At 46.0% G+C, this 14,512-nt stretch overlaps 5 protein-coding genes across 8 annotated transcripts; 3 read left to right on the top strand and 2 right to left on the bottom strand.

Moving 5' to 3' along the window:
• Nucleotides 1-185: 185 nt before the first annotated feature.
• Nucleotides 186-3,423, bottom strand: LOC108651039 (coiled-coil domain-containing protein 6). Of its 2 annotated transcripts, none has more exons than XM_089260595.1 (5): nucleotides 3,073-3,423; nucleotides 2,302-2,449; nucleotides 2,154-2,244; nucleotides 1,265-2,098; nucleotides 186-1,200 (listed from the first exon to the last, which is right to left on the bottom strand). In XM_089260595.1, the coding sequence occupies exons 2-5, from the start codon at nucleotides 2,415-2,417 to the stop codon at nucleotides 697-699; spliced, it is 1,545 nt and encodes a 514-aa protein (XP_089116721.1). In that variant the 5' UTR covers nucleotides 2,418-2,449; nucleotides 3,073-3,423; the 3' UTR covers nucleotides 186-696. The 2 variants fall into 2 exon arrangements, with proteins under 2 accessions (XP_089116721.1, XP_089116720.1); XM_089260594.1 differs by having other exon boundaries at nucleotides 2,302-2,421; nucleotides 3,073-3,422.
• Nucleotides 3,424-3,455: 32 nt separating this feature from the next.
• LOC108651031 (ribosome biogenesis protein BMS1 homolog) lies at nucleotides 3,456-7,384 on the top strand. Its single transcript, XM_018100428.3, has 2 exons — nucleotides 3,456-5,380; nucleotides 5,438-7,384. Exons 1-2 carry the CDS (start codon nucleotides 3,589-3,591, stop codon nucleotides 7,117-7,119), a joined length of 3,474 nt encoding a protein of 1,157 aa, XP_017955917.1. The 5' UTR covers nucleotides 3,456-3,588; the 3' UTR covers nucleotides 7,120-7,384.
• LOC108651037 (uncharacterized) lies at nucleotides 7,210-9,786 on the bottom strand. Of its 3 annotated transcripts, none has more exons than XM_089260593.1 (5): nucleotides 9,471-9,786; nucleotides 8,921-9,397; nucleotides 8,636-8,861; nucleotides 7,746-8,576; nucleotides 7,210-7,679 (listed from the first exon to the last, which is right to left on the bottom strand). In XM_089260593.1, the coding sequence occupies exons 1-5, from the start codon at nucleotides 9,533-9,535 to the stop codon at nucleotides 7,410-7,412; spliced, it is 1,869 nt and encodes a 622-aa protein (XP_089116719.1). In that variant the 5' UTR covers nucleotides 9,536-9,786; the 3' UTR covers nucleotides 7,210-7,409. The 3 variants fall into 3 exon arrangements, with proteins under 3 accessions (XP_089116719.1, XP_017955926.1, XP_030242185.1); XM_018100437.3 differs by having other exon boundaries at nucleotides 8,921-9,412; nucleotides 9,471-9,781; XM_030386325.2 differs by having other exon boundaries at nucleotides 7,210-7,676; nucleotides 8,921-9,412; nucleotides 9,471-9,771.
• A 332-nt stretch (nucleotides 9,787-10,118) lies between these two features.
• Fit2 (Fermitin 2) lies at nucleotides 10,119-12,730 on the top strand. Its single transcript, XM_018100436.3, has 2 exons — nucleotides 10,119-10,298; nucleotides 10,383-12,730. Exon 2 carries the CDS (start codon nucleotides 10,502-10,504, stop codon nucleotides 12,626-12,628), a length of 2,127 nt encoding a protein of 708 aa, XP_017955925.1. The 5' UTR covers nucleotides 10,119-10,298; nucleotides 10,383-10,501; the 3' UTR covers nucleotides 12,629-12,730.
• A 235-nt stretch (nucleotides 12,731-12,965) lies between these two features.
• On the top strand, nucleotides 12,966-14,239 carry PIG-C (phosphatidylinositol glycan anchor biosynthesis class C). The gene has a single exon (XM_018100446.3). The coding sequence runs from the start codon at nucleotides 13,070-13,072 to the stop codon at nucleotides 13,928-13,930; it is 861 nt and encodes a 286-aa protein (XP_017955935.1). The 5' UTR covers nucleotides 12,966-13,069; the 3' UTR covers nucleotides 13,931-14,239.
• The last annotated feature ends 273 nt before the right edge of the window (nucleotides 14,240-14,512 follow it).

Genomic DNA, 14,512 nt, shown 5'->3' on the forward strand with positions numbered 1-14,512 from the left:
GTTAAGATTCTGTTTAACTGGCAAAGTTAATGCTCAAAAGAGCTGTGGCTACTCAAATGAGCTGTTAGCTCTAACAGTTCTGCTACTGATTACATCGATAGCTTATCGATATGTCTTTTAGATTTAGGCAGCTAATTTAAATTTTGATTTACAAATGCTATAAATATTTATAATATTCAGAGATATTTATTCGATAAATTTTAATTGTTGAACTTTATTTGTTGACTTACATATACATACTTCAAAAAATTTGTAGACCCACATACATGCGAGGGAAAGTGGGAAATTGGTATTACATATGCTGAAGTTTTATTTTGCGTTTTGCTTGCTTTCTTTCTTTCTTTGTTTTTCAATTCAAGTTAAGACGAACCAAACATACGTAAAAAGTTATTTCATCCTTAGACATTAGCGCTAAGTAATTCGTAATTCCTGCCACCAAAGCACGTAGGAATATTATAGATAATTGAAAGTGTTTATGTTTGTTGCCATAACTATAAAGAGATTTTGATATCAAATAGAAATAAATGGTGCGACTTTGAGCCGCTCCATAAAGAGAGAGAGAGAAGCTTACATTATAAAGGTTTAATGTTTTATACTTTCGTTAAACTGGTTGGTTGCTATCTTGTGTGCCTAGCTGTGTGCTGTATGCGCGTGTGTGTGTCTGAAATATGTTGGCAGCAGAGCCTAAGTAACTAACTATTCCTTGCATGCGGAAGTGTCCATGGGACTGGCCGGCTGTATAAACGCCGTGGCTGCACCACTTGGCTGGTTGGTGGGCGTGAATGCCGATAAAGATGAGTTGCTGCTGCTGTTGATCAAATTGCCGCTGGACGTATTGTTCATCAAATTGGATGACGAGGACGAAGCACTGCTGGATGTGCCCGTTAACTGATTATTCAAAGACAAAATCCCGCCGGCCACAAATGTGCCTGCACTGCAGGCGGCGACATTACTCTGGCCCAATCCAGCGCTACCAAAGCTCAGTCGTTCATTGCTCAAATTTGATAGCAAGCCAGCCATAGAACCACTTGCCATGCCCGTTTGACCAACACCTGGAGCAGCTGTGCCGCTATAGATGGCAGTGGGTCCGGTTCCCATCAATGGATTTGCGCTAGTCAACACATTCGGTGCAGAAGTGTTTAGCCCCAACATGGGCGTAGGCAGTGCTGGCTTTATAAAACGTTCACTGGCGCGACGATTCTGCAAGATTTCAAATACATATATATAAATCAGGTTCTTAGGAATCTCTTAATAGTTGGCTCACCACAAGTTGCCCGCAGGCATAACAACGATTTTGTCCGGCTGTGCCTGGACTGAGTGGGCGACTGCTTGAGGGACTGTGCGAAACGGGGCTGCTAATGGTGCGTTGTCTTTGAGCATTGACGGCAGTTGGATTGCCAGCCATAATATTTTCGTTATAGAAGCGCTCCTCATCCATTTCCAAAGACGATTCTGATTCAGAGAGGTGACGGCACAGGGCCTCACGTCGTTCTACCTCCTGCTTAAGTTTACGCTGAAGTCTAGCATTCTCTTCCCGTATGGATTTTTCCTCCTTTTGGGCGGTTGCGAGGTTGGCACGCAGACGTAGCACCTCAGAGCGCAACGTCTGAATGTGTGCGCTTAAATTTGTGGCGGTATCGCCGTTGGCATTATTGGTGATATCACGTGGTGTTGTTGGATCAGAGACCGGCTGATCAAGTTTAATTTGTAGCGAGCGCTTCTCTGTTTCCAGTTTATCCATGCGCTTCCACAACTTATTGACCAACGCCTCCTGCTCCTGTTCGAGTGTGTTCTCCAGCTCGACCATTTCGCGTCGCAGCTGCTCTAAATTTGTTTGCTTATTATCTGTTTCCGCTTGAAGCTTCTCAATCTTGCGCATTAGCTTGTTGACTAAGCACTCTTGTTCCTGCTCCAGCGTTTGCTCCAGCTTGCATTTTTCTTGACGCAGCTGATCCAATTTGCGCGATAAGTCATTTGTGAGGCACTCCTCCTCGCGCTCATAGTGATGCGCCAGTGTCTCCTTTTCCTTCTTAAGCGCTTGGATTTTCTTCAACAACGTGTTGGATATATACTCCTCTTCCTGCTCCGCTTTCGCTTGCTGGGAAAGGCCAACAATTATATCTACTGTTGGAATATGTATGCCAACTACTCACGATTATAACCGATGCCTGTTTTAAAAATCGATTCTCCTCTTGCACCACTTTGCATTTCGTCTTGAATGTGTCCAGCTCTGCTTTCAGAACTCTGCAAAGAGGCATTGATAATTATAGTATTGAATTGCTGTTAATATTCTTAACATACTTGTTTTGTTGTGTGAGCGATTCGATTCGCTTTTGCAGCTGCTCTCTGGACACGGGACTCGGCGGCAGCATGGTGCCACCATCCAGTGAGCTCTCTGACTCACAGGGACTTTCCATAGTTCTGAAAAATAGAGAAAATAGCCACGATGCTAGCATAAATGAATACCTCAACGTTGCTCTGCTTTCCCTTGAATTTCAGTACAATAAAAAAAGCATGCAAGAAATTAAATGAAAAACAGCAGAAGACAACAAAGAATAATGTATTCACTTCTGGGACTCTGATCGCAATTGTTGTTGTAGCTGTTCTTCTTTTATTTCTTACATATTTCGTTGTTGTTAGTGTTGTTGTAGATTCAGCAAACAAAGAACAGCGTCCGTGCCACAGAAAATTGTTTAACCTTCACTCGTGTGCAGTTCACTTGATTTTTGCCTCTGGTGTTAGGTTTTAAATCATTTTCTTTTTTTGTTTTTGGCGTTTTATGCAATTTTTATAAATCGATAACAGAACAAGGTCAGGCATTGACATTGTACGCCAGAGACATCTCGCATTGCAGGCGGCTCCAGAGAATCGACACCACGGCCATCACAACCACCCCCTACCATTAATAGGGGCGGAACAGCGCCCACCTTCTGCACAGTGGTCCCACTGAACAACAGCTGGCGACAAAGACGTTGCAGCTCAGGCGTTGGTCGAGTGATTTTTAAATTGAAAAGTTTGCGTTGCACACTTGCCAAGCATTTCGCTATGCCTTTGCACGTAATTAACATTTACCTGTACGTCGTCTTCTCTTCTGTTCGGTGCCCTATAAGACCTTTTTTCACTATGCGCCGCCTTTGCTACTACTACTGCTGCTGCTGCTGCTGGTTCGTGTTGGTGCTGCTTCTTGCCAATGTCAGGGCGAGTATTGAGCTTTTGTTAATTTTGACAGCTCTCTGTCAGTGTTGCTAGGCGTGTGGCGTACGGAGGACGTGTATACGTGTATGCCAATTACTTGGACCTATTTAATAGGTTTTCACTTTGCCAAAACGCAAAAGCATTTTGCAAGTTTAACTAAAAAGTGAATAATGCGAAAAAATTGCTTTAGCAGCACAGTGTGACCGTTTAGCCCGCAAAACTAAAATGCAACGACAATGTGACCGAAATATTATTAAAACCAAAATGGCAAAAATTACATACACTACTTTGGTATTTTAATACTAAGATGGTTTACTTCTCCGCTCACACGTGCAGATCGATTCGTAAACGGCAGAGGAATTTATTTTTGTATTCTTATATTGGTTGTAAATAATGGCTGACGATGTTGGCCAGGATAAGCGAAAGCAGCACCGTGCCCGCCAATCTGGGGTCAAGGCGGAAAAGAAGAAGGTAAAGGCCAAAAAGGATTCCAATCAAAAGGAACCCGAATTGACGGCGCGCCAACGAAATCCAAAAGCGTTTGCTATCAACTCGGCACAACGTGCTGAACGCAATTTTCGACGCAAAGAGGATCTGACGGCCAAAAAGCAGCATATTCCCATAGTCGACCAGACACCCGATGAACCGCCACCGGTTCTGATTGCGATTGTGGGTCCACCCAAAGTAGGCAAAACAACGCTGATCAAGGATCTTATCAAGAGCTTCACACGCACAACTGTTACGGATATACGTGGTCCTATTACTATAGTAACCTCAAAAAAACGACGCATTACCTTGCTGGAGTGTAACAATGACATTAACTCAATGATTGATGTAGCCAAGTGTGCGGATCTGGTGCTTCTGCTCTGTGATGCAAGCTATGGCTTTGAGATGGAGATCTTCGAGTTCCTGAACATTTGCCAAGTGCATGGCATGCCCAAGATCATGGGTGTGCTAACCCATTTGGATATGATTAAGAATCCCAAGCAACTTCGCAAACGGAAGAAGGAGCTGAAGCATCGATTCTGGACAGAGGTCTACGATGGAGCTAAACTCTTTTATTTGTCTGGCCTGCTCCATGGCGAATATTTGCGTAATGAGATCAAGAACCTGGGTCGCTTCATATCTGTTATGAAGTTCCGTCCACTGCAGTGGAGAGGAGCGCACAGCTACCTTCTGGTGGATCGCATGGAGGATATCACCAATACGGATGCAGTGCGCCGGGATCCCAAGTGCGATCGTGAGGTCGTCCTGTATGGCTATGTGCGTGGTGTGCCGCTCAAGCAGGAACATATGGTACATATTGCCGGCTTGGGAGATGCACGCATCGACGAGCTAGGCGTTATACCTGATCCGTGTCCTCTGCCTGGCACAGAAAAGAAGCGTAGTTTGCTGGAAAAGGAGCGTCTGCTCTATGCCCCTATGTCGGGGGTCGGTGGCATCGTCTATGACAAAGATGCTGTATACATTGAGCTCCAGGGCTCGCATTCACATAAGGAAAAGACAGCCGAGTCCAGTGAGCAGGAAGCACTGGTCAGCAAATTGATAGACAAGAAGACCACTATCGATGAACAAATTGAACAGCAAGAATTCCGACTCTTCTCTGATGGTGCGCCCATCATGTCCAAGGATTTTAAAATCGAAGAACAGGTGAATTCCGATGAAGATCATGAGGAAGACAGCGATGCAGATGATTCTGGCTTGGATGCAGCCTCGGACGACGAAGAGCAGCCTGATGAATTTGCTGCTGATGATTGGCGTGGTGAGGATAGCGATAATGAGGAGGAGGACCAAGAGGATGAGGATGAGGATGTCTCCTCCGGTGATGAAGAGTATCAAAGTTTGGCGGATGTCAAAAAAAGCGCAGCGGACAGCGAGGAATCCAACGAAGAGGATGATGAAGCACGCATCCTGGCCAGCAACATGAGCTGGAAAAACAATCTGGCACAAAAAGCGCGTGATGCCTTCCTGCAACGTCACTCGGAGTCCCGCAATTTGATGCGCATTGTCTATGGTGTTTACAACCAAGGCGAAGTCAAGGAGAAGCAGGAGGAGGACAATGCCGAGGATTCAGAAGAGGAACTGGGCGGCTTGTTCCGACTAGCTTCCAAAAAGCAAACGAACCTGCAGCAGGACAAGGACATTCGCGACAAGGACGAGCGCTGCTTCTTCGAGTATCAAAGCGGTAAGATTTTTATCATTTATTTAATGAACGTTTTTATTAAAAATTATTCCACTTTAGATGCTACACGAGACTGGCTTTCCGATGCAAACAAGGAGCTTATCAAGAACTGCTTTGTGACAGGCAAATGGAAAGCCTCGGAAGATGCTGAAAACTTGCTTAAATTAGACGACATGAGCGATGCGGATAGCGAAGTCTATGGCGACTTTGAGGACCTGGAGACGGGCGAACAGCACAGCGGCAAGCCGAAAGTAGAAGCGGATGAGGAGAAGGCAACCGTTGATGAGGACGCCGCAGGTCCACCTGCCAAACGTAGAATGACCCGCGTGGAGGAGGAAAATCTGACCAAGGCTGAGCTTATGGCCAAAAAACTGAAACTAAAGGCCAAATTCGATGCAGAATATGATAATCATGGGAAGGGTGAAGATGATGGACGCATCACCGGCGATCACTCCTTTTACGAGGACCTCAAGGCGGAGGCCCAAAAGCAGAGTGAGCTGAACAAAAACGAGTTCGCTCAGCTGGACAATGAGCTCCGCATCCAAATCGAAGGCTATCGCGCTGGCTTATATGTGCGCCTGGGCTTTAAGTCTATACCAGCTGAGTTTGTGGAGAATTTCGATGCGAGTTATCCAGTGCTTGTGGGTGCACTCAACATGACCGAGGAGAATGTGGGCTATGTTAATTGCAAGGTCAAGAAGCACCGCTGGTACAAGAAGATCCTCAAGACTGGCGATCCACTGATCATTTCGATGGGCTGGCGTCGCTTCCAGACGGTGGCCATCTTTGCAAAGGTCGAGGACAACTTGAGGCATCGCTATCTCAAATATACGCCCAATCATGTGACCTGCAGCATGACCTTTTGGGGTCCTATAACGCCTCAAAATACAGGCTTTCTGGCGCTGCAAACTGTGCGTCAGGATCAAGAGGAAATGAAGCGTTTAGGTTTCCGCATCGCTGCCACCGGCTGTGTTACCGAACTGGACAAATCCTCGCAGATTATGAAGAAACTTAAGCTAGTGGGACATCCCTTCAAGATCTACAAGAACACGGCATTCATTAAGGACATGTTCAACTCTTCCCTGGAGGTGGCCAAATTTGAAGGTGCGAAGATCAAGACAGTTTCTGGCATTCGTGGCCAAATTAAAAAGGCCCATCACACGCCGGAGGGCTCATTCCGTGCCACATTCGAGGACAAGATATTGCTGAGCGACATCGTATTCTGTCGCACTTGGTTCAATGTGGAGGTGCCACGTTTCTATGCTCCGATTACTTCGCTACTGTTGCCCCCAGAAAAGAAGAGTCAATGGCAAGGCATGAAGACGCTTGGCCAACTGAAGCGGGAGCGGGCGCTCCAGAACGAGGCACAGCCAGACAGCATGTACACTGAAATTGTGCGCAAACCAAGGATCTTCCGGCCACTGGTCATACCAAAGGCACTGCAGCGTGCCTTGCCCTACAAGGATAAACCGAAGCTGGGCCCAGAAAATTCGAAGGAAGCTCTCGAACGCGTTGCCGTAATCAATTCGCCGTATGAGCAAAAGGTGGCCAAAATGATGAAGATGATAGAGACGAACTACGAGGACAAGCGACGTCGCGAGCAAAGGGAAACGAAGCAGCGTTTGAAAAAGTTCCGTGCCCAAAAGCGAGCTGACGAAGCATCCAAGCTGAAGCGCCAAAAGGAGCTGCGCAAAAAGGTCTCCCGGGCCATCAGCAAGATGCGTGGAAAGAACAATAAATGATTATGAAATAATGTAATGTATAGATCCTAGGGTAAACATAAAAATACATTTGTACAATTTGAAACTGCTGCTAGGTGTTCCATACATATCGTTTTTACTTGCTCAACGGCGCTGGAGCAGGTGCAGCAAAAAGCTGCACTAAACGCTGGGGCATGGGAACGTCATCCATGGGGACCAGAGCACTTGTGCAGCTCTTGCTGCACATGCTTCAGCTGGCCGCTTATCAGAGCTCTTTACTTGGAATAAATTAAAAAATATAACTTAACGCTTATAGTCTGAAAAACGCCTAACTAATCCTCATCCTTGTTGTCATCGATGACCTTTAGAGCGGCGAGCAGAGCATGTTTGCGACTGGCGACCAAGTGGCCACCTGCAGGAGCAGCTGCTGCGTGGCCTGGGCGCTTCTTTTTGCCTGGATCGTCGCGCGAATTAGTGCCCGAAGTGGGACGACAGTGGATATCCAAGAAGTTCTCACGTTCCTTGTAGTCATCTGAGATGAGCTTTCGAATGCCAGCCATGTTTTCCTTCATGTTGGGCGCACGCAAGTTAAGCTTCTGCTGCTTGGATTGGTAATGGTTTAGGACTATAAATAAATGGACTTTTTCATACTCTTTAATCATACTTACCACAGCTTTGCTTGGTGGCTCCGGTGATTGTAAGTCATCGTCGTCATCCTCGTACTCCTCGTCCATTTCCAGCATTTCAACCAGTTCACACTTGGTGTCCAAGTATGATACATATTCATCTTGGCCATTATTTTGATTTTCCTCCTCATCGCTTCCAGCATCATCTTCTTCGTCCATTTTTCCATACTTTTTGTCATCACTGTCCTCATCCTCATCACGGTCCGAATCCTCTTCATAGTCGTATTCCAATGTCTTTGCCAGTGCCTCCAGCTTTTCGGCAGCTGTATCTGCAGCAGATGCTGCTGCTGCTGCTGGTGTATGCTTCGAGCTGGGGGCCTCGCTCTCTCGACGCTTGCCGGGCAAGCTGCTGCGTGCATTGCTGCTGCCCAATGTGGATAAGCTGCCACCAAAACCGCCGCCGCCGGCACCGCTACGCTGACGTGAGTTCGACTTGCCAGAATTAAGTTTAGACGGAATCAAGGATTGGCCGAGCGAAGGACGTGATGCATTGGATTGAGCACTGGACAAAGGCTTCAGCTGGTTGTTGGCCGGAGGTAGCGTCAATTTGGCGCGTATTGGTTTGTTGTCTTTGTTATCTGGACCCTCTGACGCTTGAATGGCATTCTTCTCCTCATCATCGTCCTTTTCAAAATCGAAATTTGAGTCTGTATCCAGAACGTCGGTCAGCGCATTGAATTCACTTTGATTATTTTTCTCAATGGCCTTGTCCAGCATTTCGAGGGACTTCTCCAACTTTTCAATCTTATCTGTTTCCTCGACGGCATTCAATTTGGTGCGTCGACTCGCGGACAAGGGATTAGACTTGTCAATCTAGAATTAGTAATATTACATATACATTATGTACATCGATTTCAATGAGTTGACTCAACTGTAAATTCCTCTAGCTTGCGATATCCACTGATTTCCAACTTGGCCTTCTCTAGCTTCAGCATCACCTCCTTGCACTTCTTTTGCTCGTTGAGCAGCTGCTGGCGGAAGTTCTTCGATTCCAGCTGCACCTTGCGTGCCATAAGTTTCATATCGTTATCCTTTTCCTGCAGGCGCTGCTCCAGGACACGCACCTTATCCTGTAGCTTCTGCCGTTCATCCAGATTTCTGTAAAGTGAATGTGTGTAAACATATAATCCTCAAGTTCCACCCCAATCGCGACTTACTTGTCTCGAATCAGCTGACTGAAGTGTCTATTCTGGTCGCTTAGAGTCAAGATTTGTTGTTCCTTCTGTTTGAGCTTCTGTTCCAGCTCCTTATTGGCTGCCTGTACATTGCGATGCTTGGTCTGCCAGACACGTAGCTCTTCGGCATGAGAGTGCAATAGCTGAGGCAGCTCCGCACCCGTATTCTCATATTTATTGAGGGCCATCGATTGGCGTTTGTGCATGGTGCGCAGCATACGATTCTCGTGGGCCAAATTCGAAATTTCGGCCTGGGCATCGGCCAGCTGATTCTGGAAGGTCTTCACACGCAAATTGCGAGCGGACATCACCCGTTGATGGATGTCGCTGGTGGCTTTGTTGTTCACCATCGATGGCTGACGAAGGCCATTAGATGCCTTCATGCCGCGCTGCGGTTGTTTCCGTTGATAAATTTGGCTAGCAGATTCGCGAGAGCTGGCCGAATAGAGGCTTTCACAGCTTTTTGCCGGCAACCTGTGAGTTGCGAGTTAGGGGGATGAGGGATAATGCAGTGATCCACTGGGATACTTACGACATGTTATTATCCCACAGGGGTTCTTCTGTTGTGGGGAATGCGGATCTGCGCGGCGATACCATTTAAGTGCACACAAAGGCACTTTATTTTATATTTTTTATGATTGCGCAGAAAAGTTAAAATTTATTTGTTGAGTTGTTTCCTCAGTGTAAATATTGTTAATGATGAATTCGAATGTTGGTGTTATATTGGTGCCGGCTGGTACAGCTGTCGGTTTCTAACTGAAAATTAAACGGCTGCTGCTCTGGTTACGAATTTTGTGTTTGCTTGTTTGTTTATTGTTTGTTTGTAAAATATCATAGAAAAGTTTAGCCTTGGGGCTGGTTTTTAATTTCGAGTTGGTTGCCATGGCAAAACAAATATAACGGTACTTGGCCATTGTCAAAACAAAACATTATAACATTGCCTATCGATAGGCGGGCGATGGCAACTTGACGAGCATGTTCATTTAGTAGTAACAGCTGCAGACCGCCAATTGGATAGGAATAGTTAATCATTTGAAATGGTCGAATCAGTGGGTGCAAACGCTTCATCTGTATTTCGTTGTCATGGCAAGCCGTGGGAAACGGTAAGTACATATCGTAAAATCACTAACCAGAGTCTATCGATTACAATAGTGCTGACAACTTGTCGCGATTGCACATTAGTTCTCAACCGGTTCAGCAGTGAACAGCACAGCAGCAGCTATTCATTGAGCAACGAGTATCGCTTTCTATTTCAATGCATTTTCATTAATTGCTCCAGTTTCTTAAGTGAAAATTAATCAATGAAATTGTGCGCATCCGGAAGTATTACAACATATGCAGCGTGCCCGCATTAATATGTGTAATTGAAACGTCAAGAATTCGTTGAAATAACTGTATTCGTTAACAGATGCAACACAAACTCTTAAGATTTTCATCTTTGTAGGCGAATCGAATTGACGTAGGCGCCGTCACAAGGACGTTTACAAAAAGAGTGAGAGAGAAAGAGACAGTGGCAGCAGATTAAAGGGCACATCTGACATCAGCACGCACAAATAAAGGAAAATGATTCACGTTGGTGAGAATTCATGGAATTTGCGCATCTTTATAACGGATCTGTCTCTGGAGCGTACGATGCGCGTGCGCGGTGACCAGCATTTGGGCAGCATAATGCTGCAGCTGGTCGATCCAGAGAATCCGAAAGATTGGTCCGATCATGCACTCTACTGGCCAGCCAAGAACATTTGGCTTACGCGCACACGAGCCACACTCGATCAATGTGGCGTCCAGGCGGACAACTTGCTACATTTTACTCCCATGCACAAGATTCTGCGCGTCCAGTTGCCAGATCTGCGTTACATTGACTGCCGCGTGGATTACTCCGCAAAGACCTTTGCGGCTGTTGTGAATCTGTGCAAACAGCTAGACATACGCTACCCTGAGGAGTTGTCCCTGTGTAAGCCGCTCGAGCCGGAGCATCTAAAGAAGAACTTTGCCCAGTTGCCGCATCTGAAGCGTGTGCCGATTGCGGAGCCAGACGGCACAACTTACCTGCAGCCTGCCCCAGATACCAACTCATTTGTACCCATCAATTCGAGTTTTAATGGCGGCAGCAACGGCAGCCTTGACAAACCATCGGCTCCAGGCTTATTCTTCTGTGCACCGCTCTCTCCACACAATGTGGCTAGTCGACGCTCTCCCACACCTCATACACCCGGAAACTGGAAGCCCAGCCATACAGGCTACGGCACCTATGACTCCTCGTCCTCGAGCTTGGGCGACTTCCAGGAGAACTTGGCCAGTTCGCCGCATGCGCCCAGCGCTGAGGTACGCGCCCGTCTGTTGCGCCCAAAATCGTTGGTGGAGAAGGCTCGACTGAATGTAGGTTGGCTGGACAGTTCGTTGTCGCTGATGGAACAGGGCATTCGGGAATATGACACGCTGTGCTTGCGCTTCAAATACTACACGTTCTTTGACATGAATCCCAAGTACGACCAGGTGCGCATCAACCAGCTGTACGAGCAGGCCAAATGGTCTATTTTGAACGAGGAACTGGATTGCACCGAGCAGGAGACGCTCATGTTTGCTGCTCTCCAGTTCCAGGTGAATCATCAGGTGGACATGCAGCCGCTGCCCGCCGTAGATTCCGGCGTTGAGACGTCCAGTCAGGAGAACGACGACGATGACATCGATTCAGCGCTCAACGAGCTTCAGATCACGCTGGAAGGTAGCAATGCTAACGATTCGGTTAACATCACCCACATACCGGAACTCTCCGACTATTTGCGCTTCCTTAAGCCTCAGCGCTTCACGTTGCGCGGCTACAAGCGCTACTTCTTCACCTATCGCGACTTGCACTTGCATCTATACAAATGCGCTGAGGATTCGCGACGTACTGCGCCCGTAATTAGTATCAATTTGCGTGGATGCGAGGTGACGCCAGATGTGAATCTGGCACAGGGCAAATATGCAATACGGCTCGAGGTCTCACCAGAGGATCGCCATGGACCCAACAGTGAGGTCTGGGTGCGCTGCGAGAACGAGCAACAGTATGCCAAGTGGCTGGCCGCGTGTCGCCTGGCGGCCAAGGGTCGTTCCCTGGCGGACAGCACATATGAGAGCGAAGTCGATGGCATTCTTTCCCTACTGCAGATGCAACGACCCGTGCATGGCATCCACGTCAACATCGATCCACGCAGTGTGGATCCTGTCGACTATCTGTCGCCGAAGATGCTGCGCAAGCTATCCGGCAAGGCCGTGCAGCGCATTCTAGAGGCGCACGCTAATGTGCGGGAGCTGTCACTGCTAGAAGCGAAATTGAAGTATATCCAAGCTTGGCAATCTCTTCCCGACTTTGGCGTCTCACTGTTCATCATCAAGTTCGACGGCCACCGCAAGGAGGAGCTTCTGGGTGTGGCCCACAATCGAATCATGCGCATGGATCTGAGCACGGGGGATCATATCAAGACCTGGCGCTACAACAGCATGAAGGCCTGGAACGTTAACTGGGGCATTAAGTGCATGATGATTCAGTTCAACGATGAGAACGTCGTCTTCTCTTGCCTTTCTGCTGACTGTAAGGTGGTTCACGAATTTATTGGCGGTTACATTTTCATGTCAATGCGCTCCAAGGATAACAATCAGACGCTCAACGAGGAACTGTTTCATAAACTGACTGGCGGCTGGTCCTAAACTCTATAACACTTTTTCGTATTTATAGAGGAATCTCTTATTGTTGACAGTGGCCTTATTTAGAGCCCATTTTTAAAAGCTGACGAAAGTGCCTACTCACAATTGTTTAACCAAGTCTTCGACGATTGTCCCTTTTTAAACTAATCCAATGGATTTTTACTGATTTTAACTCTATATACTATATATACTCTACAATACTAGCCAAGGGCACTTTTGCTCGCTTAATAATAATAATAATACAGCCTTTATACAACTAACTCTTAAGCGCGAATAAAGTAAATCATTTGAACGATTTCTGAGGTCGGTATTTTATTTAAATTCAATTTGCGCGCCTCTGTGTTTTATTATCGATACATAGAGTTGGTGATATCGATAACTCCATCAGCTGATTGCTTGTAAACAAACCAATTGTCAATAAATGTATTTGGTTCTAATTAAAAAATGTCTAAAACCTCATACGGGAAGAGAAAGCCATGGGTTAAGAACCTCTACTCAAATCGTGACTATCCCGATAACTATACGGATGTGAGTTTTCTGAAAGATTTGCAAACGAATCTTCACGTACGACTTTATACGTTCAGTGAGGCTGTTGCCGGCATCACCGTGCTGAACAATCAAATATCCTGCATAACTGGCTTTCTGATACTCTACCATATGATGCTCAGCGATAGCCTCTCACCGACGAGTATACTGGCGCCCACATGTATCATCACCGGCATCGGATATTTATGCTATCGTGGCAGCAGCCTTAGCATGAAACTGCTGGGCGAGGACTCGACGACGCTTTGCACTGTGTTGCTCTTTGGCTACATCTTCTCGCCGATGCTGCACACCCTGACACAGGCCATTAGTACGGACACCATATATACAACGACATTCTTTGTGATGCTCTTCAATTTGATGTTCTCTGACTACGGTCTGAAAGTGGCCATGGTCTCCAAGGCCATATCCCTCAATGCAGCCATATTCGGAGCTATATGCCTGGCGTCACGTCTCTCTACGTCGTATCACGCCTTCGTGCTGCTCGTGGAGGCGGCAATCTTCTTTGTGCTCTATCCCATCATAACAGCGGCCACATGGCACGCCCTTTACATGGTGCCCATCTTCTGCATATGCTGTGCGGCACTCTATTGCATATCGCGGCCCGTGCTATATTTATATGCCTGCACCACGCTGTTTATAAACTTCGCCTGTCCGTTTATATTCGTAAGGCACCAGCGGCATAAGTTCAACATTCACGGCCCGTGGGATGAGGCGATTGTCGAGGAGAACACCGACAAGAATCTAGATGAGAACTTATAGCGTCAGCTTCGCTTCTCAGAGATGCAATGCATTGATGACGGGGAGCACGAGCCAGAGCAATAAATATTGTCTTTATTTCAAGCACTCTTTTTGGTTTTATTTACATTCCATTCAAAGATTTTCTAATTTATTTTCTTAGTTTGCTTTTCAATTTTAATCTTAAAATTTACTCTTAAGTTGATTGTAAATAGACAGAAAAAATGATCTACTCTGTAAAAAAAATGCAAATACTTTGTTTATTGTTTAAAGTTGTTATGAAGTGAAATAAAATTGCAAAACTATAATAAAATATATTATTTACAAATGAAATTTGGAAGGGCTTTGGCTTTAATCAAAATCAAATAGAATTATATTTTGTTTGGCTTTCATTTCTCGTGTCATTTAATTATATAATGATTTATGTTTGATGTAGGCATATTTACAGACATACACGCAGACACAGTGAAACAATCAGATAGGATAATACAGCGTCATAGTAATAATAAATATAATTAATAATATACTAATTAGCATAGCGCAGTAAAACCCTTTTCATACTTCAGCATTATTAATCAAACTACTAAGAATAAAAAATTAATGCCT

Source organism: Drosophila navojoa, chromosome 4 (genome assembly GCF_054131105.1).
Source record: "Drosophila navojoa isolate 15081-1374.11 chromosome 4, UAZ_NAV_1.0, whole genome shotgun sequence".
NCBI classification, from domain to species: Eukaryota; Metazoa; Arthropoda; class Insecta; order Diptera; family Drosophilidae; genus Drosophila; species Drosophila navojoa.

What these genes read in the sequence shown, in the direction of transcription:
- LOC108651037 (XM_018100437.3), bottom strand. Translation starts at nt 9,535, where the DNA reads ATGGTATCGCCGCGCAGATCCGCATTCCCCACAACAGAAGAACCCCTG. An exon ending in CTGTGGGATAATAACATGTC is followed by an intron (nt 9,413 to 9,470) that starts GTAAGTATCCCA and finishes CGCAACTCACAG; the next exon opens with GTTGCCGGCAAAAAGCTGTG. An exon ending in AGTCAGCTGATTCGAGACAA is followed by an intron (nt 8,862 to 8,920) that starts GTAAGTCGCGAT and finishes TTCACTTTACAG; the next exon opens with AAATCTGGATGAACGGCAGA.
- LOC108651039 (XM_089260595.1), bottom strand. Translation starts at nt 2,417, where the DNA reads ATGGAAAGTCCCTGTGAGTCAGAGAGCTCACTGGATGGTGGCACCATG. An exon ending in AACAGGCATCGGTTATAATC is followed by an intron (nt 2,099 to 2,153) that starts GTGAGTAGTTGG and finishes GGCCTTTCCCAG; the next exon opens with CAAGCGAAAGCGGAGCAGGA. An exon ending in ATGCCTGCGGGCAACTTGTG is followed by an intron (nt 1,201 to 1,264) that starts GTGAGCCAACTA and finishes GAAATCTTGCAG; the next exon opens with AATCGTCGCGCCAGTGAACG.
- PIG-C (XM_018100446.3), top strand. Translation starts at nt 13,070, where the DNA reads ATGTCTAAAACCTCATACGGGAAGAGAAAGCCATGGGTTAAGAACCTC.
- LOC108651031 (XM_018100428.3), top strand. Translation starts at nt 3,589, where the DNA reads ATGGCTGACGATGTTGGCCAGGATAAGCGAAAGCAGCACCGTGCCCGC. An exon ending in CTTCTTCGAGTATCAAAGCG is followed by an intron (nt 5,381 to 5,437) that starts GTAAGATTTTTA and finishes ATTCCACTTTAG; the next exon opens with ATGCTACACGAGACTGGCTT.
- Fit2 (XM_018100436.3), top strand. Translation starts at nt 10,502, where the DNA reads ATGATTCACGTTGGTGAGAATTCATGGAATTTGCGCATCTTTATAACG.